At 35.6% G+C, this 26,448-nt stretch overlaps 4 protein-coding genes across 4 annotated transcripts in view; 2 read left to right on the top strand and 2 right to left on the bottom strand.

Moving 5' to 3' along the window:
• The window catches only part of LOC117110007, a gene marked incomplete in the record, with an annotated part of 10,396 nt that extends 5,259 nt beyond the window's left edge, over nucleotides 1–5,137 (bottom strand). Inside the window, 8 exon segments of the mRNA XM_033252550.1 lie at nucleotides 256–327; nucleotides 410–542; nucleotides 1,192–1,575; nucleotides 2,281–2,383; nucleotides 2,733–2,894; nucleotides 3,187–3,288; nucleotides 3,664–3,758; nucleotides 4,438–5,137. Of these exon segments, the coding sequence (XP_033108441.1) occupies nucleotides 256–327; nucleotides 410–542; nucleotides 1,192–1,575; nucleotides 2,281–2,383; nucleotides 2,733–2,894; nucleotides 3,187–3,288; nucleotides 3,664–3,758; nucleotides 4,438–4,690 (1,304 nt within the window).
• Nucleotides 5,138–6,404: 1,267 nt separating this feature from the next.
• On the top strand, nucleotides 6,405–11,530 carry LOC117109992 (tigger transposable element-derived protein 4-like). Its single transcript, XM_033252526.1, has 2 exons — nucleotides 6,405–6,525; nucleotides 6,961–11,530. Exon 2 carries the CDS (start codon nucleotides 7,031–7,033, stop codon nucleotides 9,128–9,130), a length of 2,100 nt encoding a protein of 699 aa, XP_033108417.1. The 5' UTR covers nucleotides 6,405–6,525; nucleotides 6,961–7,030; the 3' UTR covers nucleotides 9,131–11,530.
• A 2,283-nt stretch (nucleotides 11,531–13,813) lies between these two features.
• LOC117109999 (DNA polymerase iota-like) lies at nucleotides 13,814–19,587 on the bottom strand. Its single transcript, XM_033252538.1, has 10 exons — nucleotides 19,429–19,587; nucleotides 18,507–18,700; nucleotides 17,941–18,039; nucleotides 17,445–17,609; nucleotides 16,873–17,022; nucleotides 16,344–16,586; nucleotides 15,820–15,998; nucleotides 15,440–15,531; nucleotides 15,163–15,293; nucleotides 13,814–15,066 (listed from the first exon to the last, which is right to left on the bottom strand). Exons 2-10 carry the CDS (start codon nucleotides 18,673–18,675, stop codon nucleotides 14,270–14,272), a joined length of 2,025 nt encoding a protein of 674 aa, XP_033108429.1. The 5' UTR covers nucleotides 18,676–18,700; nucleotides 19,429–19,587; the 3' UTR covers nucleotides 13,814–14,269.
• A 5,901-nt stretch (nucleotides 19,588–25,488) lies between these two features.
• Nucleotides 25,489–26,448, top strand: part of LOC117109963 (cytosolic carboxypeptidase 1-like) — a 38,100-nt gene continuing 37,140 nt past the window's right edge. Inside the window, exon 1 of the mRNA XM_033252495.1 lies at nucleotides 25,489–25,609. The gene's annotated coding sequence lies outside the window, so the exon portion shown is untranslated. The remainder of the gene's footprint in view (nucleotides 25,610–26,448) is intronic.

Raw genomic sequence — 26,448 nt, 5'->3', positions numbered from 1 at the left:
CGTACCAAATAGCAAAGTAAAATGAAACGGAAAAAACAACTTGGTTAAGCCTTCCATTAAAATGTCTGTTTTGTTTTGACCTATGTATACATTAGTACTACCTACCCCATTTATTACATGACCTAATGTTTTTTAATTGTATAATTTTTATAATTGTATAATTCATATTTATCATGTCTGATTGTCGATCTAATTAGATTTGATTGGTATTGATAGAAAGCGATGTTATGAAGTTCAATTCAAGCCTAAACTTACCCTTTATTGCTTGTAATTAAATCAATTCCACCATTTTCTAATGTTACAACACACTCACCAGGAATAAATGGACTGCAAAATAAACAAATTTTGGGATAATAACCCACGATTTTACATGGATAATATTAATACAAGGTTATATATTCGTACATACCTTAATGCAATGTATGTGAGTTGATACTGAAATTCAACCGTGTGTAGAATCTGAAAGGTCAGCTGGTCACCAGTATATTCTGTTGTGATGATGTGGCAGTGATAGTCAGTTCTTATTCCTATGTAAACAATTTCTACCAACAAAAAATAATAACACTGACAAAGTAATAATATTACAAAATTGATGCATTCAACATTTCACCATCTATAAAATACAGTTTATTGAAACGGTTCACACCATGGCTAAATTCAGTTTATTGATATTCACCATGCTTACAAACAGGTATAACAACAAAAAATTAGAAGCAAAAAAAAAAGAAAACTATCAGATGTCGGTCGTTTCTGCGCGAATGGAGGAGGATCACTTGTAAGAGAGGTTACTTGTACACACGTAAGTCAAGTCAGTCTTTTGAGGAAGTACGCCACTTCAGTCAACTGACTCAAGTGGGAACCTCAAGAACCATACGCCATGTGTAACAGTGATTATCTAGTGACAAACAGTGACCATTTGGAACCCTTAATACTCTACATCTCTGACTACTTCTTTATGAGGCTTGGGGATGTTTTGTTTGAGAAAAACAATTATGAAATTTTAGGCAGGATTAAACTCAGGAATTCTGGATATGAGGGTGAGCATCTTAGCCAAAAAAAACAATAAATATACTTCAAAAACTTGTATAATTTTGTTTCTACATTTTGTTTAAATCAAACGAGGTATATTTAGTGCAAGTGTAAATTATTACAATATTACTAGGTGTGCAGACAGATGGTGCAGAATTTTACCTTGAGTTGATGTCCTGCTGGACGTGATTTGTCTGATAACGCCTTGAAGAGCAATCAGATGTGGGTCTTCCTCGGTGACTATTGTATAATCAACATCTTCATCTTTTAATGTTGAGGGTCTTGTAGCATCAGTGGCAGAGGGTGCCAATGGATTTTGAGATGCTATAGGTGACAATGGAGGGGTACTTGGCAATGTCTTTGAGGGTAAAGCAGGAGATTTTGAAGTTGTTGATGAAGATACAAAAGAAACATCTTCAGATGTTTTAGTAGATGTGGTAGGGATATTTTGGGATGCCATCACAGTTTCAACATCTGAGGGATTAGATTGCTTTGATGATGATGAAACTGAATTAGATGTTTTCTCAATTACTATTGGTTGTATTTCTGAAATTCTCTTTTAAGGAAAAATCAAACCCTAGGCTTATTTCATGTGACAAAGTTATAACAGTCTACTGTAAATGCCAGTCAGTACTGAGTAAATATTTTGTCAACAATGCAAACACAACTTAAGATATATCATTAAAATGTTATTTCGGCCTAGAAAATCACCCATAGGTTTTCCTTTCAGTAATAACATTATTCAAATGATAAACCTATGTCCACTTTACAGTGGTTGTATTCAATCCTGTCCCTGGAATTTCTATGGTTAAGCTTGCTTTTCATACAATAGCTACATGCTATGGCGGACAGCTTTTGGTGATGCTGATTGGTCGGTCGAATCGGGGAACATTCCCGATTGCAGCGGAGACTGCTATGCAGTACAATGATTGTGCTGAAAACACTGTAGCGACAGTGTAACGATTTTAAGGAAACCAGACCTTAGTGGTTGCTATAGCGACCCTGTAGGGATTTTATGGAAACCAGGTTTAACTTGTTATGTCTGCGTCAGTTTGTGTACTATCCAGCAGCGCTCCACATTTGTACACATTCTCCCGATGCATTTGAACTATTAAAGTATGGAGTAGTGTTCAAGATGCAGTACTCTTGATAGCAATATAGAAATCCAAGTGCTACATGCCAATATTGTGGTGTCCACATTTTCTTGTATTCAAAGTCATTGTAGATCATAATTGTATATAAAAAGGATACTGAGCACATCCATTGGTGGACCACAAGCACTGACAATGATCCCAAACTGCTTGCTCATTTGCTGGTAAGTAATACAACCACCACAGTATAATGGATAGTTTACCTGAGTACAAGCACACAATAATAAGACAAATGAGAGTCAGAGAGGCTACAAAATGTTATCATCACCACTGCAGTGACCACCAAGTTGCAAAGTCTTTCCATTTTTAAGGCAATAAGGAAGGAAAATGTCATAGTTTTACCTTGTATATTTATGACAATAAAGTTTTCTGTAATTGTACATATCATCATAAGACACCGCTTAGCAGCGCTTGACCACCAGCGGGGAAGAAGCCTTTTGCACCAATTCACTACCAACCTTGTATATACAGGTTACTTTGCAAGTAGTCACGTAAGACAACATCATTTTTTATTCAAAGTGGAGAACCATGCACATTTTCAATAAGACTTACAATTTTTTTAGACAGGGATTCAATTTCTTCGTGTAACAATGACTGAAGTAAATCAGGTTGTATATCATAAAGTACATCACCAAACAGCTCATATGACTTTTTGGCCTTGATGTTTCCAATCACCAAGGGTACCAGTGAGTCTTTGTATTTATGACTGTATGCCTGAAAAAATAAAAGCGGAAGTACTTTTTTATATTGAGAGACAAATAATATTTTATTCACTTGCTTTCACCAGCAGAGGATGATGTGTTCATTAGGTGAGTTTTTTTAGAGGAATCATAGTACGTGTATGTAGTTTGGATATATATTGTTAACCCATCAAAATCAGAATCAATTATTGTTATTGGTAATAACTGGCTATGAATAAATGGAGTATATCAAAATCAAAACACAAAATAAAAAATATGCATGTACAGTGTAATAGTACAGTACAGACTGAAATTTGGTGTCTTACCTTCTTCTTTCGCTTCATGTTTCTTGTTCTGAAACAGCCTTTTAGCAGAGTCTGACTGCTTTCAAATGCAATCTCGGGATATTTCCTAACAAAGTAGGCAGCCTAGAAAATGAATTATTGTATATGCAGGTGATAGTGGAAACATCAAGAAACAAAGGAAGGCCAAAGCAGTATTTATCTTCTTCAAGGTGAACTTTTAATAAATTGTCATAATTACACATTTTTGAAACTTATGGTAAAAGTACCAGTTTGTATGTACTTGTACTGTAAATTGTATTATACTGTATTTCAATTAAAAGTTTTCTTCTGTTGTTCTTTTTGTATAAATTATAGAAAAAACTACCTTAGGTATCAGAGACGGAGATTGCAATAAATTTTTAAGGAAGGTTTGTCGATCTTTGTATAATAATAAAAATATCAAATTCAAATAAAAATTTAAAAAAAAACTTCAAAAAAATACAAGGATTCTCTAGATACCTGCTGTGCAGCTCGGTTGACTCTGGTTGGCTGCCTTCTATTTTTTGACCTGTTCTGAAAGAGATCCTTAATTGACACATCTGGTATTCCTGGATCTGAAAAACAAATAAGAAATATTGAATAAGCTGAAGGTAGGTGAAGTCAAATCCAGAGGTCTGCGCTCACCCAATATAAAAATAAATAATAGGCAGTAGTTATTGCTGTTACAGTAATTCCTAATTCTGATTACATGTTTATGTATGGATTGGATTAAAAAAAAACATCTAATCAGAAGTAGGATTTTCGTTGAAGACTGGTGTAACCATAGCCAATGCCATATAATATAAAAAAAAAAACTTATTAGGAATATTTAATGACATCAGCTTGAGTGGTTTAAGGTTTGATCTATTAATAGTAAGTAAATGAAATTCAAGACAGTTGCACAACTATTGATCAGCATTTGGAAACATGTTTCTACTTTTTAGACTGGTATTGCTGTAAGTTCTGAGAAAGATATTAAGGATCTTTCAATTGCACGACGACAGTAGGACGTAAAACGTAATGACGCAACTAAGAGCCATCTTCGCATGCAAGAACGTTAAGTTCTCCTGGTTGTGTGTTGATTCTGGACGCAATTTGGCCACATCTACGTATGCAGAGAACATAGGATACTCAGTAGCACAGTCACGCATGAGTGATTCTGTTCTTGTGTCACATCGTCGAACAAATCGATAGCTCCCTATTGAAATAAGATCTTGTAAAAAAATCTTTATAAATTAATCCCAGCAGCATTACCTTCATCTGGATGAAGCAATGGCAGAGTTGAAGATGTAGCAATGTAGTTACAATTGCTATGTTTTCCACAAATCCGTTTAAATTTAAATTTGTAATCAGATTGTTTTGTATCATCGTAGTCCTTTCTCTTACTAGTAGCAGAAGTCTTGGTAATACTGACAGCTCCATAACAACCATAATCATCACAAAGTCTAGGGATGTTATCAGCAGTTCTTCGCCATGTTTTTGGATAATTGAACGTCGGAAACTCCATTATTCAATCAGGTTTACAATATTATTATTTACTGCATTTGAGCCTGGAAATGTTTATAAGCTTCACTTTCTTGCAGACAATCCTATACAGATATAACAATTCAATAATTCATGGTATTTCAGCCTTGGCCTTTTCCTTTAGCCAAGGCAGGCATAAGCTAGCAGCACCTCGACTCAACTGGTGTCAGGTGGAGAAAAAATAGGCCTAGGCCTAGCCTACCTAGCTAGGTCTAAGATTGTAAGAAGCCCTGGAGGATATATATAAATGAATTATTTAACAATTTGTCAAGCAAATAACGATGTGACGACTTTTCGATCCAAAATGACAAGCTGTAAATATGTAAATTCAAACATTCTTATATTTTGGTTCGCAAATTGTCTTGTTTACATTGACTCGACTTTGTTTTGTGGAGGCCGCCATTTCTGGCTCGTACTACATAGAACCTATTAAGTTAAACAATTTTAATACATTTTATTCTTTTTTCTCAATACCAATAAAATGACTAGTATTACCAATTAAAAATAATTAAATTATATTAATATTATTCAAAATATTTCTATTTATTTTGATAATAATGAAAATATTATTAAAGAGAAAAGTTAAGTGTAGGCCTACATGTAATTTATGGACCGTAATTGAACGGCCGGACCCTATTGATAGGTATACAGTATTTTAAAAAGCACTGACTATTATATTGGTATTACATCTATATTCAGAGTCAAAATTTTCTTTTTGAAATAAAAAATAATAATTTTTAAAAATCATTGCACCAAGACAGTGGTAATGTTTTATGGTCTGTCGCGGACTGTTCAAATCGAGGAGAGTGGGGCCGCAGCTGTTCTATTTTATTCATTAACCATCTACAGTATAGTCCAGAAAAAGGGAAAGGAGTTGGAGTTTGAAGGGTTAAACAAAATACTTTCTTTTTACAATTTGGGATGAAAGTAACTGTCAAAAGTAAGCGATGTGTTTAGTTAAACAAATGATCTTTCTGAGATGCAATAATATTATGTACACTATTGATTTAGCAGTCTATTTTATCAGGCGGCTAGCTAGGCCCACCAGGCAGAAAAAATCAAGGCCTGGTGGTGGGACTGGGTCTGCTAGGCCAGGCTATCTAGGGTAGGCTTATTACTACTACTAGGCCTTGTATTAGGTAGACTAGTATTTATTTATTTTAATTTATTTGGATATACACTTTTTATTTTTGTTGTCAATTCCTAATATATGTTAATATATCATATGAGATTTTCATCCTATAGTTTTTATATTTTTGGCACAACAAAAATAAATATATTTATTAACCCATACAGTGTATTAAGATAGCCTTTCTGCCTCCAGTTAGGGCGCCGCCAGCGTTTCAGCCAGGTGCAATGTAAACATTGCAAGGGGTCTATACCGGTCATTTTCCTAGAAAGAATACCAGACTAACTTTTTGTACTGTAATGTTATAGTGAATTTTATTATTATATAAAATTACTGTATAAATAATAATGAGGTTTTTCTTTCTTTCCATATTTGTCCAACCATTTCCATGTGCTTCTTGATCTATATTTGCTACTGTGTGCTGTATTAAAAAGGGTAAGTCTACAAAGTAAAAACAGGCTAATTAATAATTGCATGCAATTATACATTATAATTTAGTACTGTTGAGTGAATATGCTTACCACTAATCTTTAATCAATTAATAAACTTTGTATTCTTCCATTGTTTTAGTTGGACAGGAGTAGCAACATGGCGCTGGGTGGCGAATGATGATAATTGTGGTATCTGTCGAATGCCATTTGATGGATGTTGTCCAGACTGTAAAATGCCAGGTGATGACTGCCCTCTAGGTAAGTTAATATTTTGTGAATGGTGACACTATTAATGTGGTTTTGGTTAATATGTCACTAAAAAAAAGATATTAAATTTTTATATAATTAAAATTGTTTTTGGGTTGAAAGTTGAGTATAGAGTCATTCGGATCCATCCAATTTTATCAGAGTTCTCACAAATTCCAAAAGAATGACACCTCACATATTTTTTGTGTATGTTTTTATCTCAATCATGAATGTGATCAAGTAGCCTAAGTAGTTTGTCTATGAAGCCATGCATGCGGGACATTTTAAATATCTGTGAGGCCCAGAAACACTAAGAAACATCATGCTGGACTGGAGTCTAAACTTTTGGAAGATCACTCATATACCCTATAGAGAGTGCTGTTGGACCCATTAGCAGTCATTCGCAAGTCCATAGAACTACAGTTACTTCACATTTTGTCTTCACAGTTTCTGTAGAAAGTTGCAAAAGACAACCATATTAAGAAGGACCAACAAAGATACGCTATATTTGTTTACGATGGCAACTAGGAAAAAAAGTCATTTCCAAGGACTGGTTGTTGTTAAGCGGCGAAAGATTTTAACCGTGAAACAAAAACTTGAGATAATTGAAGCTTTGGAGCATAACCGTTCAGCTAAAGAAATTGCAGATCTGTTTGGTATCTCAAAATTGCAGATATTTCGCATTGCAAAGCAGAAAAAGACTTTGTTGACAGCGTGGAGAAATAACAAGAACCCTGACCAGAAGAAAATTCGGCGGAGGAGATATCAGGATGTTGAGGAAGGTCTTCTTGCTTGGTTTCATGATTCTTCACATAAAAAAATTCTTCCATCGAGGGAATTATTAATGAAACAAGCATGTCTTATTGCAAAAAACATTGGCAGAATGGACTTCAAACCTTCAAGATTCTGGCTACAAAATTGGGCAGCTGTTCATAAAATTAATCTAATGAGACTTCCGTTTGAAAACTCACTGGGGTTTAACAGTGTTGATAACAGTGCCTCAAGTAGTCATCAACCCAGTCTGTCCATTTACGAAGGAACTAGGAATCACACCGTCCCACAAATAAATTATTACCAAGATCATTCTCGGCAAGACATAAATAAGAACACTCAGTCAGCAGGTTACACAACTCAAGAGAATTCCAACGCTAACCAAGAAGTAACAATGCAGTCTTTATTACTGAAATATGAAGATAATGATATATATTTTATCGGTACAGTGGCGCTGTACTATCGTGCCTTGCCCCAGAAAATGTCTGGGTGTAAGTATGAAGCAACTTCTGCAGAAAAGAATCCATGGGAAATTATATCTGTTGTTCTTGCAACAAATATGTCAGGATCAGATAAGACAGAAGTGTGGGTGATTGGTCAAGATGAAGGATCTCGTGATTGTTTTAAAGGAATTAATAATATTCCTGTTACCTATGTCAGTAGTGAGGACACGTGCATGTCCCCTGGCATTTTTACAGAATGGGTGCAACAATTTGATGAATCATTGTCAATCCAGAATCGCAAGGTTTCATTGATTGTGCAACTTACTGCAGCATCGTCTGTCAATGTGTCATTAAAGAATATTAACTTAATCAAACTTCCACAATCAGAAACAATGGCGCATCCCTTAGATCATGGAATTACAGCAGCTTTCAAGAAGTATTACAGAAGGCAAATTGTGGAGAGGATTTTGCTGTCAATGAAGAGTGGAGGAGATATGTTTTCTAAAGCTATCAGTCAAGCCATTGCTTACAATGTGGATCTTCTGGATTCTGCTCATATGATTCATACTGCTTGGAAGAATGTGAGCCAAGAAACCATTAAGAAAGCTTTTGCCAAAACTGGTCTTGGGAATCATGAATTACAAGAGGATACTCTCCATACTAATGCCAATGATGAAGATATTACTCCAGAAGGAATGAGTTCTGCCGAGTTCTCTTGCTATGTTGCCATCGATGATAACATTGGCACAGTGGAAGTGATTGGTGAAGATCAGACATTCAATCAAAATACCAGTAGTCAATATGAATCCATTTGTTTGCTACCATCTGATAACAACTTGCAAGGGGTAGAAGAAGAGTTTGTTGATCTTGTGACAAATGCTGAAGGAGAGTCTGATAGAGAACACCGTCCACGTAGGAGTGGAAGAAGATTGATAAATAACAGACATGAAGCTCATCAACTTAGAGACCATTTAGAACCAGCTTCTGGTGAGGACGTTGTTGAAAGTGATGCTTCTGATGGCCTCAATGACTACTACGGTAATAGTAGTCTGCTGAAAAGGACACTTGTACGTCGAAAGTCATACACACCAATAAATATGTCTTCTGAGCATCAGCAAGGAACCTCAGCTGGGCATGTGGATTATGGGCATCTGTCAGGCACTACAGCTGAAGATGTGAATGGTGTTAGTAGCTTTGTTCGCCAAAGTGGACCAAACATTGCTTCCAAAGTATCTCCAAGGAAAGAGCGAGCTGATGTATCACATGTTCCCAGTCCAACAGAAACTCTGATTGCTCTATCAACAGTCAGACGATATTTAGAGCATATCGGGCATGAGCAGTATGACTCTTTTCTGAAAGTTGAAAGTGCGGTTATTTCACACTGTACTAAAGATTTACGTTGATATTATCACACAAATACTGACATTGAAGCTTAGAGTAAACATCTAGAGATCCGATGTTTATGAAGCATGCAGATTACAGTCTTGGAGTAAAAATCTGATGCCCATATACATAAAATGAATTTAAAATTCTGGTTCAATCTAATTTTTTTTTTTAATAGTGTAATTTCATAATTTAAAAACAAACTGCAAAACTACAAACATATTTATGTATTTTTCGTTTATTGGTATAAAGACACTCTGAATTATCTGAATTTACAAGACAAAAGGAAGAAAAATACAAGACGAAATGTATTTATATACCAATTTGAAGCGGTGTTATTTCAATCCTAGCTTGAACAAGAACTAGAATTATTTTTAAGAATACTACAGTACTGGCATATCTGTAAGGCCAATTTAAAAATCAATAGTTTCTCACATCTGTAAGTCACCTTTTTTTCTGCTGCCTAATTTTTATTCTTTTAAAAAAATATTTACAGTATTCATTTTTTGTATATTTTTTTCTAATATAAAAATCATGCTTGCCTTTTTTTGTAAACACAATGTATCACTGATTTGTGCATTTTGCTGGCATGTTCTCTCCTCTATTAAATGGTGTTATCACGGTTATCACCACAACTAGAAAGGTCTTTCTTTTTATGAAAAGTTAGAAAAAGCCAGTTTTTTTTTTAACTTGGCCTTGGTTAAAACAAAACCTTCCTGGACTGTTGTAACTTATTATAAACTTGGATGATAAAATCAAATTTAGCTATAAAGTCTGTAAAATACCATTTGTTATGTTGAAGAATAATTTTTAAAAAATATTTTTAATGTACAGTATTATATATTATAATAAACAAAATAAGTAATAATCTGATTTAATGTTAACTTTCGTAGATATAAAATAAGATTTTTTTTTTGCCTGTGGCTGTATAATTGTATGTAGAGTAGTTTATTATTATTCTCTGTGCTGAGACAAGACAGTGTAGAAGCAGAGGAATGTGTATTTTTAGTCGAAAGACGAATGTCAACAAAATATCTTATCTAGAGCTCTCAAAATTCTCATTAGCTTTATAATTACAGTAGTTGTTTGCAGTAATTGCTTTTATACTGTACAAATTACATTTAAATATTTTATAGTTAAATTAAAATATATCTTAATTGTGAATAACTGGCTTTAAAACATTTCTCTTTTAGAATCACACCTTGGTATAATTGTCCATAATATTACAGTTTTATGAAGTATTACTTACAGAATTTTTTTTTTGAGGATTATTTTATTTGTTGTTGATAAAACACCTTTGTGTACTCTGCATATTAATACAGACACTTGCATCAGGAGCCCCAGGAGTTACAAGGAAAATAATTTAGTCATAAATATGCTCACATGAACGAGTCTGTTATTAATTTTAATAATTACTCTGTTGTGATGCAGGTATCGATTTTCCTGGTGCACAGTTATCCATATCCAGAAATGATGGTTTGGTTTAATAATAATAATTATTGATATTTTTAATGAATCAGGTGATATCACCTGTACATAAATATTAATGTTGAGCATAAAATGCTAAATGGCAGCTTACATGAATGGGTAAGTCTCAAGCCATCACTCTTGATATGGGTCCTTCAAATCTGTACAGTATACCACTAGGTATGCTGTAGTCCATACACTACTAGTACTGCATATATCTCTAAGAATAAGAATAATCAACCAGTACTAATGTACCTATAGGCAGTTTCACTTCTCATTTAGCAATTTTTGATATCTATGAACATACAGACACATTTGAGTAGGTATAAGGTACTTGATCTTGGTATCTTCTTGCGTTATTGTCGTTTGAGCTGAATACATTTCTGTACACAGGTGTTTGTTTGAGTAACCACCTTGTCAAGGATGCAAGATTTTTTTATGTTAAGCACAATACTGGTGAATGTAGATTTTAAGCATTCAAATTGTCATCCAGTGATTAATATACAGTTGATAAATTTATTCCAAGTATTATAATGCTCACAGTTGAGGGCATTTATAATATTCATCACACTTATTGGTATTTTGTTTTTAATGTTGTAATGAGCTACAGTAATTGATAGTGCTATCAAAGAAGCTATACAGTTTCATAAGTTTAGTGTGCTTGTTCTCTTTAGACACTGCCCTCATTAAGTAGTGGTAAATTAAAGATTTAATTAATTTACAGTAGTTAATTAATATTCATGTTTCATGGGCACAGATTTTACATATATAAATAACACTAAAAGTATAGTGTTGCATTTTATAATATTTATTTTGCTAGAACCCACATCCACCTTCACTTTGTTTACCTACTTCCATTGCTTTAAAGTAATTTTATTATATTAATATATAATTTATATTAATTTATATGTGCATGTAAACTTGTTATTTTGGCAAATAAAATTTCAGTCATACATTTTCTTCATGTCTTAAAATATTGTGTGGATGAACTATTTTTTGTCTAGATATTACATATTAGGGAGCTTTCGACTTGTTCGACGACGCAATGCTAGAACGGAATCACTCATGCGTGACCAGCATCCTACGTACTCTGCATACGTAGATTTTGCCAAATTGCGTCCTAGAATCCATGCGACGTTCTGGCATGCGCAGATGACTTTTGGTGACGTCATTACGTTCTATGTCTTACCCTCTTCGTGCAGTCGAAATCTCCTATTAATGATTAATAAATGCTGATTATACCAGTGCAGGTATTTGTATTAGTAAGGTTATAGTCCGGTGTTTTTTCTTTGTGATTTTGGTGTTTTGAATTCTTGTAATGTTGATGTCCTTTTGTCAAAGTGCTAAGTGCTTAATAAATGAAATTTTAAAAAATAAATTAAAAAAAAGAGCGGTTGCTATAGGCCCTATATCATAAATCCATCAAAGTACTAGTTGCTCAGTGATCACTATGCATGTACATTAGTTGCGAGTATTAGAATGATTTCTTAGTAGTACCAATTAGCACATACACTGACACTCTTCGCACAGCTCTTCACGATACTTGGCGTTATGGAGATGAATAAATTGATTATGGCTAATGAAGTTTATTAGGGGTTATTAGGTACCTGTAGGCTTACATGTAGGCATAACATCCTGACATTTGTTTAATAGATTAAAACGTATTGTAAACATTATTCTGAATTATTGCAGCGTTACCTTATTTTTTCAGTTCTTTTATAAGTCAACTACCTTGTTATCTCATAACCATTATACCTTTCTACGCCAGGTCTACAAGTAGGACGGTCTAGGCTTCATTCGTGTTAACAAGCGCCGTAGAGCAAAACTTGTTAGGTTTGCTGGCCTAGCAATCAAAATATTCCATCACGATGTACTGTAGTAAATCACACAAGCTACTGTATGAGGTTTTTGCACACGAGATGCAAAAAATTGGAGGCACTACTATATCGATATAGTTATCAGTCAGGAATGGGAAAATTCAGTGCAAAAGGAAGTGATGACATCACCACTGACTTACAGTATACAATAGTGTTGTTACTAGTTAGAAATATGACTAGCCTGCCATGCTGGTTGCTAGACCACAAAGTCTGTTGACAGCTAGGTTTGATAAACGTTAATGATTACTGTATAACCTATTTATAAAGAAATTTTGTGTTTTAAATTATGTCAACCATTATTGTATTTCCTTTCAGTGTGGGGCCAGTGTTCCCATGTATTTCATATGCATTGCATTCTGAAGTGGCTACAATCGCAACAAGTGCATCAACAATGTCCGATGTGCAGACAGGACTGGAAATTTAAGGAATGAACACAGCAATACCTTCTATACACTACTCATTAAACTGAAGGAGAATCATTGAACAGTGGACTGAAAAAGATAGGGAGTTTCTTATACATGATCCACATGTTTAGCAGATACATAGAAGGGAAAATTGAGCGACTCTCCCAGTGTGAAGGCGTATCCGTGTAAATACATGAAAAAAATAGACATCTCAGCGGCCAATAAAAACCAAAATACCATAAATGCTTGAATAAGCGCCACTGCAATTATAAAATTTTTGGATGCTTTAGTTGGGCGCTTATTCAAGGGCGTTGCTTTAAAAAAAATATTGGCGTAGCCCTTTCCATGCCCGTTCCCATGTTACCTATCTTGCGTATTCTCGTAGTTCTGTAGGCCTATCATAGGTCCTACGTCATCGTAAATAACTGTCTTTATTGTGTTGTTAATTCATTTTAACACTGTATTGTATTCAAAACCCTGTTTCTCTGTGTTTGACTACACACAGGGCAAAATACAATTTTGGGTTTGGTGCGGCGCTTATTCGAGTATTTACAGTATTTAGCATGGATCTCTTACAGGGCTTCTCTTTGGAATCCAGTAAAGTATTGACTAAGCCTGATACCTCTGGTTAGGGTGAGGTGACATACTTTTTTTGAAACTGGTCATTATAGGGGTATCTTAATATTGTTTGAACTCATTACGAAGTTAGTTATCCAGGGTTTGAATTTCTTCAAAATGCAATTATTCTTCCACAGCAACAATCACAGTTTTTATTCTATTTTGAGTTTCATTTTTAAGGATACCTAGGCCTACAGTTGGTTAGGCAGCTTGACAGTAAAATGTTGGTTGTTAAGCCTGGTATTTACCACAGCAATGGAAGGCTCTTTCTACAACAATTGCTGTCGGGAAATTCGAACCCTGTTATTCTAACTAGTTGGACACAAAAGAAAACAAGTTTCTGCTGATTATCACACCTTTACTTTAAAGAATCCTTAAATTAAAAAATAACAAGTTGAACCAAATGATGCTGCAGTGACAGTTCAACTGATTATATACAGTATTTGTATTTAATTGACGGCTGCTATACTATGTTTCATAGAGCGTATGTACAGCTCGAATGTAGGTAAAAATGGCCAGGGGTGACGCCAGAGGGGGTGGCAGGGCCCCCGTCGGGGAGAAAAAGCATAATTCGGCGGGGAGAAAAAAAATTATATGTATTTTCTACATATTATTTTTTAATCGAGCCTCGCCCACGCCCCCCCCCCGTCCCCCCGTCGGGCAAATCCTGGCGCCACCCCTGAAAATGGCCCAGGAAAAAATGACCCCGATAAAAATGCCCCCAATTGACAAGTAGTATCGCCTTGTAGTATGTATATATACAGTAAGTTTTGATAATAAATGTACAGAGTGTCTACTTTGTAGCAAAGAAATCTTTTATGCTTTTTTTGGTTCCCTTTGGTTTAATATTGCTTGTTCTTGGTGGTTCTGTTTTACTACATCTTGATTTCTCCCTTTTCCAATTCTCAACCAACTCTCTTTGGACTGAGAGTGGCAACTCAACAAAGACAGAGGGATCAACATCTGGTGGTAATTCTATATTTTCTGGATTTTCAGATAGAGCACTTTGCTGTTTTTTCGTGCCTTCTGTAGTCATTGAATGTTTTAAAGATAATAGAGGTTCTGAATTGAATCCCCTACTTCCAAAAAAACTATTAGCATTCTTCTCCACACTTTCATCACTTGCGAACATCACTTTGTTCTGCAACTTATCTCCAAGATTAATTTCTGTTTTTAGTTCCTGTTTCTGATCTGGCATTCTCTGTTTTCTGCTATCAGTGATCTGCAAAGTGTTCTTGGTTTCGGCAGAATTCCCAGCCATCCAGCTATCGATTCTGAGTTTTTTCTTTGTATACAATTTTTCTGCTGTCTGAAGAACAACATTCCCATCCTGATTTCTTTCATGATTGACACTGACAGAACTATCAAGCACTTTGTGACGTAGATCCTTTGATCCATCTGCTTCTTGACACCCTTGTTCCTTCGCAAACCTCTTAAAGTATGTAACAATTGATGGTTTCTTTAAGTGATCTTCTAATTTTGTGAAACAAATGCTGATGAGAGTAAGATGGAATGGTTTTGAGGTATCTACTAACTTGATAAACAGTTGCATGGCAACATCCAGAAGCTTCTCAGTGACAGTGTCATCATCTTTAAAATAAAAATTTTAATGACATGAAATCAAAATTGTTATGAAATTATAATTTATACTATGTATTTACTAGCAGTGTATAATATCAAACTCACCTAGGTTGGCATTTTGCAGAATGCTTTCGGGCAATGCACACTGGCGATTTTCTCTAGTCCATTGCTTTGGTAAAGAGAACTTGCGAATGGCAACACGTAGTGTATGAGGAACTCTGCCATCCTCTTTTAACCTTTAAAAAAAACATTTCTTAACTTGTATAACCACAATGAAGAATTTTTTTTTAAATTATCATTACACTCTATTATTATTTGATTAGAAATTAAATATTTTCTTAATGAATGCCATTATAAGAATGGCAATAATCTAATTCAGTACCTTCGGAGGAGACTTCTAATGAGTTTTCTAGATCGATTTCGAGCATCTTCAACTGAATTACATTTTTTAAAGGAGTCCTCTTCACTCAAAGACTGAAAAAAACATAAACGTCCTTTTAATGAACATTATAAACACGGATCGAGGAGGCACTGAACTTTCCAACATGTTTATTGATCTTTTCAGCATAATGCAGAGCTGGTCAAACATATAGTCACCATTTCGTCCACAATGAAATTAACACTTGAGAATAAGAACGAATATGAACTGGGTTGAGTCCCACTAGTAATAAAGTGAAAAGCATACAGTGCTGTTATTTGAAATATCATTGGAAAAAAAATTCAAAATCATTGCCCGTGACAATATTATTTAAATTAACCTACTTGTGGTGCACCGGTTTGGACAACAGGAGTAGGGTCACGCCCATGGCTCAAATTTAAGATAATACCAGCAAGTTGGGCTCCTAACTCTTGTTGAATACAGTTTAGTTGAGCTGAACGTAGTTGTTGAACAGAGACTATCCCCATTGCAGCTAACCTTTTTGACATGCTGCTGCCTATTCCTAGAAGATGGAAAAGATTTGTACGAAGTCTTTAAAAATCATGATCCCTGAGGGTATACAACATATTTTTATATAGTGTTGGAATACACTACAAAACAATAATTTTTTCTATGAAAAATTCCTTTTAACCTTACCGGAGATTGTTTACTACTCTAGTTATCTCTATGTGTGCACATGATAGACATGTCCACTACAAATCAGGCCCTTGGTGTGATCTCTATGATTACATGTGATGTTCTGCATTCATGTACAGAGGATATCTTTGGACTACTCATTATACAGCTTTTGAGTTTGTAATTTATTGTCATTGATTTTGGGTCAAAATATATGTACACCATACTGTACCTGGAATCTGCTTAATATTTTTCAAAGAAAGCATCATCTCATCCGCTTGATGGGGGAAAAGTACCGTCTGCTGATTAGGCTTGTGCGTTCCAGCCACTAACTTTGAAAGAAGTTTGTTGTGTGCAATACCAGCACAGCAGGTCAAACCTAGACTATCTTTTAAGCCAGACCTCAGCTCAGAAGCAATTTGTGATCCAATGGCTAATCTCTGATAACAACCGCAAAGACAATGTATTCTGGGAACTTGGAAGAAATGTAAATGAAATTAACATTATAAGGGTAAAAAATTTCAATTTTCCAAGTGGATGCATGATTTGAAGAACAATTGGTCATGGCTGCCATTTTGGAATCTACTTGTTATACTTTAGTAAAATTGACAATACCAACAGTCCAACAGGAGAATATATTTCTCCATGTGCCACTGCCAATTTGTTTTTTTAGCATCCAAGATTATTTGCTCAATACAGACTTGAATATTTAAAATAAACAAGTAAAGAGTAGAAACTAAAAAAAATAGGCCTACAATTACCTTTTTCGTCAGATGATTCAGAATATGTATGACCTTCGACATCACATACTTTCCCAGTCATTTGCCTACTTTTGACGAGGTCCGTAACATCAATAAAGTTTTCGTCAAAGCCAAGTCTTTCAACAAGAGGGCAGAATTTGAGGAAATAATCTGAAAAATTAATATATACCATTAATACAGTATTTTTTATTTATTTATGACTATGAAATACTGATAAAGCATATTAAATTCTGTTTAATGAATTTTTCCTAAGGTTTCATGTTCAATAATTTTTAAAAATGAGGATAAAATTTACAAGAGGTCTGACTGTCATAACCATGTGAAGATACTAGAAAGACACAGGGGCGGATTGGGGGGGGGGGCAGATTTAGGGGGTCAGGTCAGCCCCTGCCTCCCCGTTTTGGAGAGTAAAAAAAAAAGAAAGAAAGAAAAAGAAATTGTTGATCACCCCAAAACGTATTAGAGGTTATTTCCAGGCATCTAGAAACCAAAAATTTCCACCTCGGGTAGTGTTATCCCCCCTCCCTTTCGGATATCTCTGAATCTACCCCCGAGACAAACAGACATAATACCTGTAACCTTGTACGACATCTTTCTATACTTGGTTAAATCTTCTCCACTGACAAGAACCAACTCAGGACACAACTTTACCGCATCATTCACATAACTCAACTTAGAAATTCCGCGTCCTCTAGCAACATAATTACAAGTAACAACAATATTCTTCTGTTGGATTCCTAAAAAACAGAACAAAAAATGAGCAGTAGAATTTCACTTGGCGTTTTTCAGGTACAGAATGTTCTGCTAAGCTGCTTGGATGTTTTGCTAAGGTCTCGCAAAATAGCGAAGTGTACTGTACCTAAATATCTGCTTGATAGACACATGCATATATTTCTAGCCTTGTTCTGATTGGTCAGATTGGTTTGACTGACACTCTGGCAAGATCCATTGGATGGAAAGGGATGGAAAAAATTTTCCACTAGAGGAGTCAAATCAATGTCTCTTGTGTGTCAAAAATGGTGCCTACTGATTACCGTACAACAATTCTGTTTATCAATCTTGTCTTACCTAGTGGTTTATCTCGAAGGGCTGGGTCAAGAATCATCTCCACTTGAGCATAGAAGCAGTCAATGTCAATGTGAATTATTGTTCGTTTATGTTCAGAGACTGAAAATAATTAAATTACTATATTTCAAAAAACAATAATATTTGTACAGTTTAATGATGACAATAATGATGATGACATTGAGATGTTGATGACATTGATAATAATGAAATAATGATTGTGACACGATGACGGCGACGATGATGATAATAGGTAATTAATTTATGAATGATGGAAATAATCTTATTTATATACATGTAACATGATGATGATCATGACATCATTATTTGATGTTGTAAGTGGTGCAGCTAATTATGAGTGATGTTGAAAATGATGATTTTGATAATGATGATGATGATCTATGCTATGGATGATGAATACAGTGATGCTTGAAAATAATCACAATGATGCTTCCACCTAGAAGATGATGCTGACAAGAAGAATACAACGCTTTTAGTAAGAGATTATATCAAGAATTGTTATTCTTGTAAGCATAAGAATATCAAAATGTGAGAATCATATTAAATACCGGATGTAGACTGGAGGCCACTGATGGATTGCATAGACTTGGGTGTAAACTCAGTTAGAGAAGAACTGGAGGCTTCCCATCCTTGACGCCATTCACTTTCACTCTCCACATAATCATCTGCATCATCGGAATCTACCTCTTCAAAATACCTTTTAATTCTGTTTGCCATCTCACATTATTTCAAGGGACGATACCTGGAAAATACACAGAGCCTATTTAAAGAGAATGACAAGCCGAAAGTTGTACGCATGTGTAAAGCCGGGCACTTACTGCGTTGTACGACCATTCGCACAATGAATCCACCTCTGCTTCCGGCGAGCGATAGACGACGTAACGCTGTCTGCCGATTGTCAGTGGCAGTCTGAACAGATCCTCATTAAAAAAGCAATCCGTTGGTTCCTCGCTGTTGCGTGCGTTCGCCGTCACATCGCCGTCACGCACAGTGTGTACCCGGCTTTAATCGGTTTGACCAGTTATAGTGACATAACATAATCCAGGGATGGTGGGCTGGGCCACTGGCCAGCCTTGCTTGAAGTTTTCCACCCAGTCTGAAGCTAATTTCATGGCCCTCCACCCACACTTTAATTATCCCACTTTTCTATCCTTAAAATCCACTCTTAATTATCTTTCTCCTACCCACTCTTAAAATGTCTATCGCCCATTGATTGGCCTTAGTCACCTGTTGTCATAAGAAGCAAATAGCATAGTCACGGCAGTAGGGAGGGAGGTGAAGAAGGCAAATCAACGTTCTTCTCAATTCGACCATGCTTCGACAAACCTCTGCTCTGGAGCCCGATATAGCCCATCCATCCATTTTGAGATGACAGTGTGTGGGAGGCCTAACTTTTCACCTGCCAGATGAAAAGTTAGGCCTCCCACGTGCGCAGACAGCCCAATGTAGGAAGAATGTGTGGTGACTTACAGTTTGCTTCATGAGGTCTTGAACAGCTTTGGCTTCTGAATGTTTTTTAATGTCACCGTCTGCAGACCGACATAAAATCACAGAAAAGAAATAATGCGAGTCGACAATCTTCTTTCAAATGTAAACATGTCCATGCTTCTGTGTTGTTTTTTTAGCTCACATAGAGGGCGATAAACATAATTGTTCCCTGTTCTCACTTTAAGAGAACTAGCAAAATGGTTTTTTTGTTCTAGAGGGGTGGATTTTTGATATGCCATTAATAATAGAATCAACCTTAGAATCGTTTTTTGGCTATTTTTTGAAGTTATAGGCGATTATATACGATTTTACCATGACGTCACTGGCGAAAAAGTAACAAAAGATCGTGTAAATAGCGCCGCGTAGGGTATCCACCGCGTAGAGTATCCGCCACGTACGATCTTGGCGTGCATGCTGTAACAATCACAATTTACAGTCATGCTAACTTCCATTCCTCAGTATTATCCTTCCATTGATGGGCACTGTCTAAAACTTTTTTCATCTTATCTCTAAAAAGATTGTAATCTTTTCGTCTGCAGTTGGCTCAACATGAATTACACACTAGGAGGCAGTGAGCTTCCATGACGGCCTAGGCTCGGACATGACACGTCGTTGTTGCATATTTCCCTGCGATATACAACATTTTTAACACTTTAAATTTATTATTTGTCGTATTAAACAACATGATAGGCCAAAAAATAAAAATAAAGCAACATTATTTTCTTCTGAAATTGCCATTTTTCGTGGCCGGCGGTGAGTGTGCTAATTGGCCAAATATGAATTTGTTTCATTCGAATCGTCATTTTAGACAAGCTACAAAAAAGTTTGCCATATCTACGACCATACTACATCAGAAGATCGAGAATATAGAAGTTGATTTTTTGTTCTAGAGTGGATTTTTGATATGCCATTAATAATAGAATCAAACTTAAAATCGTTTTTTGGATATTTTTTATGAAGTTATAGGCGATTATATACGATTTTACCATGACGTCACTGGCGAAAAAGTAACAAAAGATCGTGTAAATAGCGCCGCGTAGAGTATCCGCCACGTAGAGTATCCGCCACGTACGATCTTTGCGTGCATGCTGTAACAATCACAATTTACAGCCATGCTAACTTCCATTCCACAGTATTATCCTTCCATTGATGGGCACTGTCTAAAACTTTTTTCATCTTATCTCTAAAAAGATTGTAATCTTTTCGTCTGCAGTTGGCTCAACATGAATTACACACTAGGAGGCAGTGAGCTTCCATGACGGCCTAGGCTCGGACATGACACGTCGTTGTTGCATATTTTCCTGCGATATACAACATTTTTAACACTTTAAATTTATTATTTGTCGTATTAAACAACATGGTAGGCCAAAAAATAAAAATAAAGCAACATTATTTTCTTCTGAAATTGCCATTTTTCGTGGCCGGCGGTGAGTGTGCTAATTGGCCAAATATAAATTGTTTCATTCGAATCATCATTTTAGACAAGGTACAAAAAAGTTTGCCATATCTACGATTATACTACATCTGAAGATCGAGAATATAGAAGTTGATTTTTTGTTCTAGAGTGGATTTTTGATATGCCATTAATAATAGAATCAAACTTAAAATCGTTTTTTGGCTATTTTTTTATGAAGTTATAGGCGATTATATACGATTTTACCATGACGTCACTGGCGAAAAAGTAACAAAAGATCGTGTAAATAGCGCCGCGTAGGGTATCCACCGCGTAGAGTATCCGCCACGTACGATCTTTGCGTGCATGCGGTAACAATCACAATTTACAGCCATGCTAACTTCCATTCCTCAGTATTATCCTTCCATTGATGGGCACTGTCTAAAACTTTTTTCAGCTTATCTCTAAAAAGATTGTAATCTTTTCGTCTGCAGTTGGGCAACATGAATTACACACTAGGAGGCAGTGAGCTTCCATGACGGCCTAGGCTCGGACATGACACGTTGTTGTTGTTTGTTGTTATTTCGCGACGTCATCAACGAGTACAATACATTCGTTATCCACCATCAACTAAACTGCCTTAAAGGAAAATAATTGGTTCGTGTGGGAATCCAACACACAACCTCCATGTTTGCTATTCATTACCCACCAGCAACTAAACTGCCTTAAAAAAAAATCCCTAAAAAACAAAAAAAAAAAAAAAAAAAAATACTGGCTCGTGTGGGAATCGAACCCACAACGTTCAAAAAAGTAAATAAATAATAAATAAAAAAAAAAATTAAAAAAAAAAACTTGCCCCGTGTGGGAATCGAGCCCACGATCGCCGAGTTTACTACCCATGATCCAGCATGACTAAACGGAGGGAGGTAAACCGCGGCCCCTAAACCATAAATGCGATAAACCTAGCACCACACCAAGTACCAGTTAGTCAACTCCGACCCTACTAGAAAAAATTCTTAGTATATATACACTGCAGGTTAATATTATGCATGGTCATGGTGTCAAAAATGGGCCGTGGGCCAAGAGGGTTTATTTTTTTGTCTAAAAATGTAGAATTAAATTTATAATCGATTTTTGATTGCTACCATCTCCATAACTCACGCACTTCTTTTTAAATAGACAAAAATGTTTGAACAATTTATTATGCAAATTAGAAAAACAATAGACTAATCATGTTACGTGAAACCTGGTGGTTGTGTGTTCAATTCCCACACGAACCAATTTTTTTTTTTTTTTTTTTTTTTTTTTTTTTAAGGCAGTTTAGTTAATGGATAATGAATAGTAAACCTGGAGGTTGTGTGTTCGATTCTCACACAAACCAATTTTTTTTTAAAGGCAGTATAGTTGATGGTTAATAATGAATAGCAAACCTGGTGGTTGTGGGTTCGATTCCCACACGAACCAATTTTTTTTTTTTTTTTTTTTTTTTTTTTTTCTTTTTTTTAAGGCAGTTTATATGATGGTGGATAATGAATAGCAAACCTGGAGGTTGTGTGTTCGATTCCCACACGAACCAATTTGTTTTTTTATTTGTCTTTTTTAAGGCAGTTTATTTGATGGTGGATAATGAATAGCAAACCTGGTGGTTGTGTGTTCGATTCCCACACGAACCAATTTGTTTTTTTATTTGTCTTTTTTAAGGCAGTTTATTTGATGGTGGATAATGAATAGCAAAACCGGTGGTTGTGTGTTCGATTCCCACAAGAACCATTTTTTTTTTCTTAAGGCCAGGGCTTCCAGACCTCTGACAATGGCGGAAGCCAATACCAAAGCTTCGCATTTTTGCGGGCATAATGCCTAGACAGGATTGTTCATTCAATATTGAAATTAGTGTTTTGATGGTGATTTTTTTTCATCCAATGGGAATTCATATTCTGGTTTAATTAAATTAATTTCTTTATGTTAAAGATCAAGTTTAATTTTTATACTTATGTTCTAATTGTATGTACTGAGGGTCCCAATTGATCAGCTCAGGCTGGATGGACCACCCTCACAAAATATTGTTTAAATAAATATATTTTATATAAGAAGAATCTATGAATATTCAGCTTTCCGTTTACTGGGGAATTATAATAATATAATATGCCTATTAATAATAATAATAATAATAATAATAATAATAATAATAATAATAATAATAATAATAATAATAATAATAATAACAACAATAATCTTATCTTATCTTTTTCTTATTCTTTCTTATGTTTCCTGTTCTTCTTTTTTTCCTTTCTTATGTTTCCTTTTGTTTCTATGTTTCATTTTCTGTTTTAGTCTCTCCTTTTCTCTCTTATGTTTCCTTTCCATTCCATTTCTTTCTTATGTCTTTTTCTTATTCTTTTCCTTTTCTATCCTACGATTTTCATTTCTTTTATCTTTTTCTTTCCCCCTTTCTTTCTTATTTTGTAGTGAAAATCAGGGCCCCCCGTGACCTTTTGCAGGGACCAACGTTCCTCTATTGATTTAGCATCACTAGATAAAAAAAATGAACGGGCGGGCTGGGGGAACCTCCAGAAAAAGGGCGGAACGTCCTTTAAAGTCGGATGAGCTTCTCTTAGCAGACCTTAGCATATGATCATATATTTTTTTTTGACAGTGTGCAATCTTGTTCTTTTAGATTAGAATGACTTTGTTCTTTTTGTGTTTTTGTATTTTTTTTTTTATTAGAAGAAATGTAAACCCCAAATATAGTGCAAATGTTTATAAGATTATGTCCCCTCACTCACAGTTATGAATTTTCCTATCTGTTTTCCTTTTTTTCTCTCGGTTTATAAAATACCCATTCGGTGACCATCATTAGATTTTTGCTACTTAAAGCTTGATTTCCGCTCCTTTGCATATTTCCCTGCGATATACAACATTTTTAACACTTTAAATTTATTATTTGTCGTATTAAACAACATGGTAGGCCAAAAAATAAAAATAAATCAACATTATTTTCTTCTGAAATTTCCATTTTTCGTGGCCGGCGGTGAGTGTGCTAATTGGCCAAATATAAATTTGTTTCATTCGAATCATCATTTTAGACAAGGTACAAAAAAGTTTGCCATATCTACGACCATACTACATCTGAAGATCGAGAATATAGAAGTTGTTAATAGTTTAAATGATTTTTTGTTCTAGAGTGGATTTTTGATATGCCATTAATAATAGAATCAACCTTAAAATCGTTTTTTGGCTATTTTTTTATGAAGTTATAGGCGATTATACGATTTTACCATGACGTCACTGGCGAAAAGTAACTAAAGATCGTGTAAATAGCGCCACGTAGGGCATCCGCCGCGTACGATCTTTGCGTGCATGCTGTAACAATCACAATTTACAGCCATGGTTACAGCATACATGCAAAGATCATACGCGGTGGATACCCTACGTGGCGCTATTTACACGATCTTTTGTTACTTTTTCGCCAGTGGCGTCATGGTAAAATCGTATTTTAAGGTTGATTCTATTATTAATGGCATATAAAAAATCCACTCTAGAACAAAAAATCATTTAAACTATTAACAACTTCGGGTAAGGTGGCGGGCCGGCTGGGCTTCACCCTTGAATTTGCCACTGCCAATATGGTTGGAACTTAGTTAAGAAAATTTATGATTATGGCACCTCTAAATGTCCGGAAATGGCCCTCTTACACATTTAAATTCGAATATAATTTTAATTTCTACTCCATTTTTTTAATGATTTTTAAATATTTAGGGTGCTCGGGCCGGCTTCCCCCTCCCTTGAATCCGCCACTGATCTGGTTAATGAGCTTTTTTAACACATTTAGGCCTAATTTTATTTCGCTGCACATAGTGATACCCATCGGCACTGACTCCCACGAGAAAATTGATACGGTAATAAAGCAGTGAAAACATGCAAAATGTATTAGGAATTTGCAGAGATGGTTTAATTTCCGGGAGATTCTTGCGAGTCACTCGCGGGTATCCCGGAAATTGGGACCCCTGATTGTGTGATGATAATTATGTATGATGATGGGATTGTGTTTAACATCGCCATTGTCGTTATCGAGTTTGACGACGTTGTTGCCGTCATTATCATGATCATATTCATGATCATCTTTGTCATCATCATCATCAACATCATATCATCGTTTTCGAAGTCGTTGTCGCCATCGCGCCTAATATCATTTTGATCATATTCAGGATCATCATCGTCATTATCATCATCGTCATTATCATTATCGTCATTGTCAGAAGGGAGGATTGTGGTGATGATGTCATATGATGATGATCGGATGATGATAATGCCAACGCCGATTCGATGTCGCCGACGACCGACGGTGGATGAGGTTTCACTGATGAAGGATTATGATGATGATGGATGATGTCATGAAGACGACGATTCAGATGACGATGATGATGATAATGATGATGATGATTATGATGAGTTAACAATGATGATGATGATGATGATGATAATGACGATGATGCATGATACACAAACCGGTTGAGTGCACATAGCCTGGGTGCAGTATGAAATTAGCGGGAAAAAAGTAAAGGAAAATTTATTTTTGGTTTTTCTGAATCAGTATATCAGTAACAATCGATCAGCGAAATTCAATTGGCTGACAACCTCCTGATGGCGCTCTCGCCGTGCCTCGCTCGACTTCGAAGCATTTTGAACAGTGAAAAAACACAGCGTAACGTAGCCTAGCCGACGAGCATTTCGACTGTCTGTTGTTTATGTTTGTGCTGCCGTATTTGTTAGGTATTTAAAAATATTAACCTTTTGTGTGTTTCTAATACCTCAGTTGTTATACTATTATCAAATGTCGAATTGTAGGCGATACTACCTAGCCTAGCCAAACTATGCTGGGCCCAGCCAGGTCTAGGGCCTAGGCCTATTCGCCACACCAAGACCAACACTATCTGTCTAGCCTAGGCCGGTGTGCCGGCGTAGGCTAGGTAGAGTAGAAGAAGCCTAGGCCGTAGGCATACATCTGTCCGGTAGGTAGCTAAATAGCCTCATAGTACAGCAATATTAATGGACGAGGCTAGACCAGGGAGTCTGGGCTAGGCCTAGGACATTCCAATCCATAAAACTCAAACTTTGGAAGACAGGTTTGGTTCCTTGGCTGGTGGTGGTGAAATGTGGCCACTTCTCATCACACTCAGTCAGGGAGTCCAATCAATAGTTTACCTCTACTAGGCTAGCCATGACCTGGCAGCATCATAATTGGTATGCTCACTGGAAATCTAGCAAATTTAGTATTCTTCATACAGCATTGATTCTTCATAAAAAAAAAAATGCAACTAGGCCTAATCACGTTTTTTGTTTTGTTTCTTTAATTTGACAGAAAATGATGAAAAAAAAGTGTACAAAAGGGTTGGTACACCCTTTCCCTCCCCCACCTCCCCCATCCCCAGTTTTTAAATATTCAAAAATCTGTATCTCATTATCTGTTCCCATCAAACACACTTATTTTGTCTTAGAAAAGTCAGTTGTACAATATATCAAACATTTTTTTTTCCGCTACAGCCTGGCTTTATTTTAAATTTGCTAGATTTAATAACATACAGGATACAGTATAGAGAGCTGCTTTGATA

The sequence above is a fragment of the Anneissia japonica genome, unplaced genomic scaffold, assembly GCF_011630105.1.
Source record: "Anneissia japonica isolate Jap-2015-1 unplaced genomic scaffold, ASM1163010v1 scaffold1511_len2985839_cov193, whole genome shotgun sequence".
In the NCBI taxonomy this organism is placed as follows: Eukaryota; Metazoa; Echinodermata; class Crinoidea; order Comatulida; family Comatulidae; genus Anneissia; species Anneissia japonica.
The sequence above is the reverse complement of the archived record's forward strand: the minus strand, read 5'-3'. Positions and strand labels throughout refer to the sequence as shown.

What these genes read in the sequence shown, in the direction of transcription:
- LOC117109999 (XM_033252538.1), bottom strand. Translation starts at nt 18,675, where the DNA reads ATGGCAAACAGAATTAAAAGGTATTTTGAAGAGGTAGATTCCGATGAT. An exon ending in CCTTCGAGATAAACCACTAG is followed by an intron (nt 17,610 to 17,940) that starts GTAAGACAAGAT and finishes TCTGTTTTTTAG; the next exon opens with GAATCCAACAGAAGAATATT. An exon ending in ATTAGAAGTCTCCTCCGAAG is followed by an intron (nt 15,294 to 15,439) that starts GTACTGAATTAG and finishes TTTTTTTTAAAG; the next exon opens with GTTAAAAGAGGATGGCAGAG.
- LOC117109992 (XM_033252526.1), top strand. Translation starts at nt 7,031, where the DNA reads ATGGCAACTAGGAAAAAAAGTCATTTCCAAGGACTGGTTGTTGTTAAG.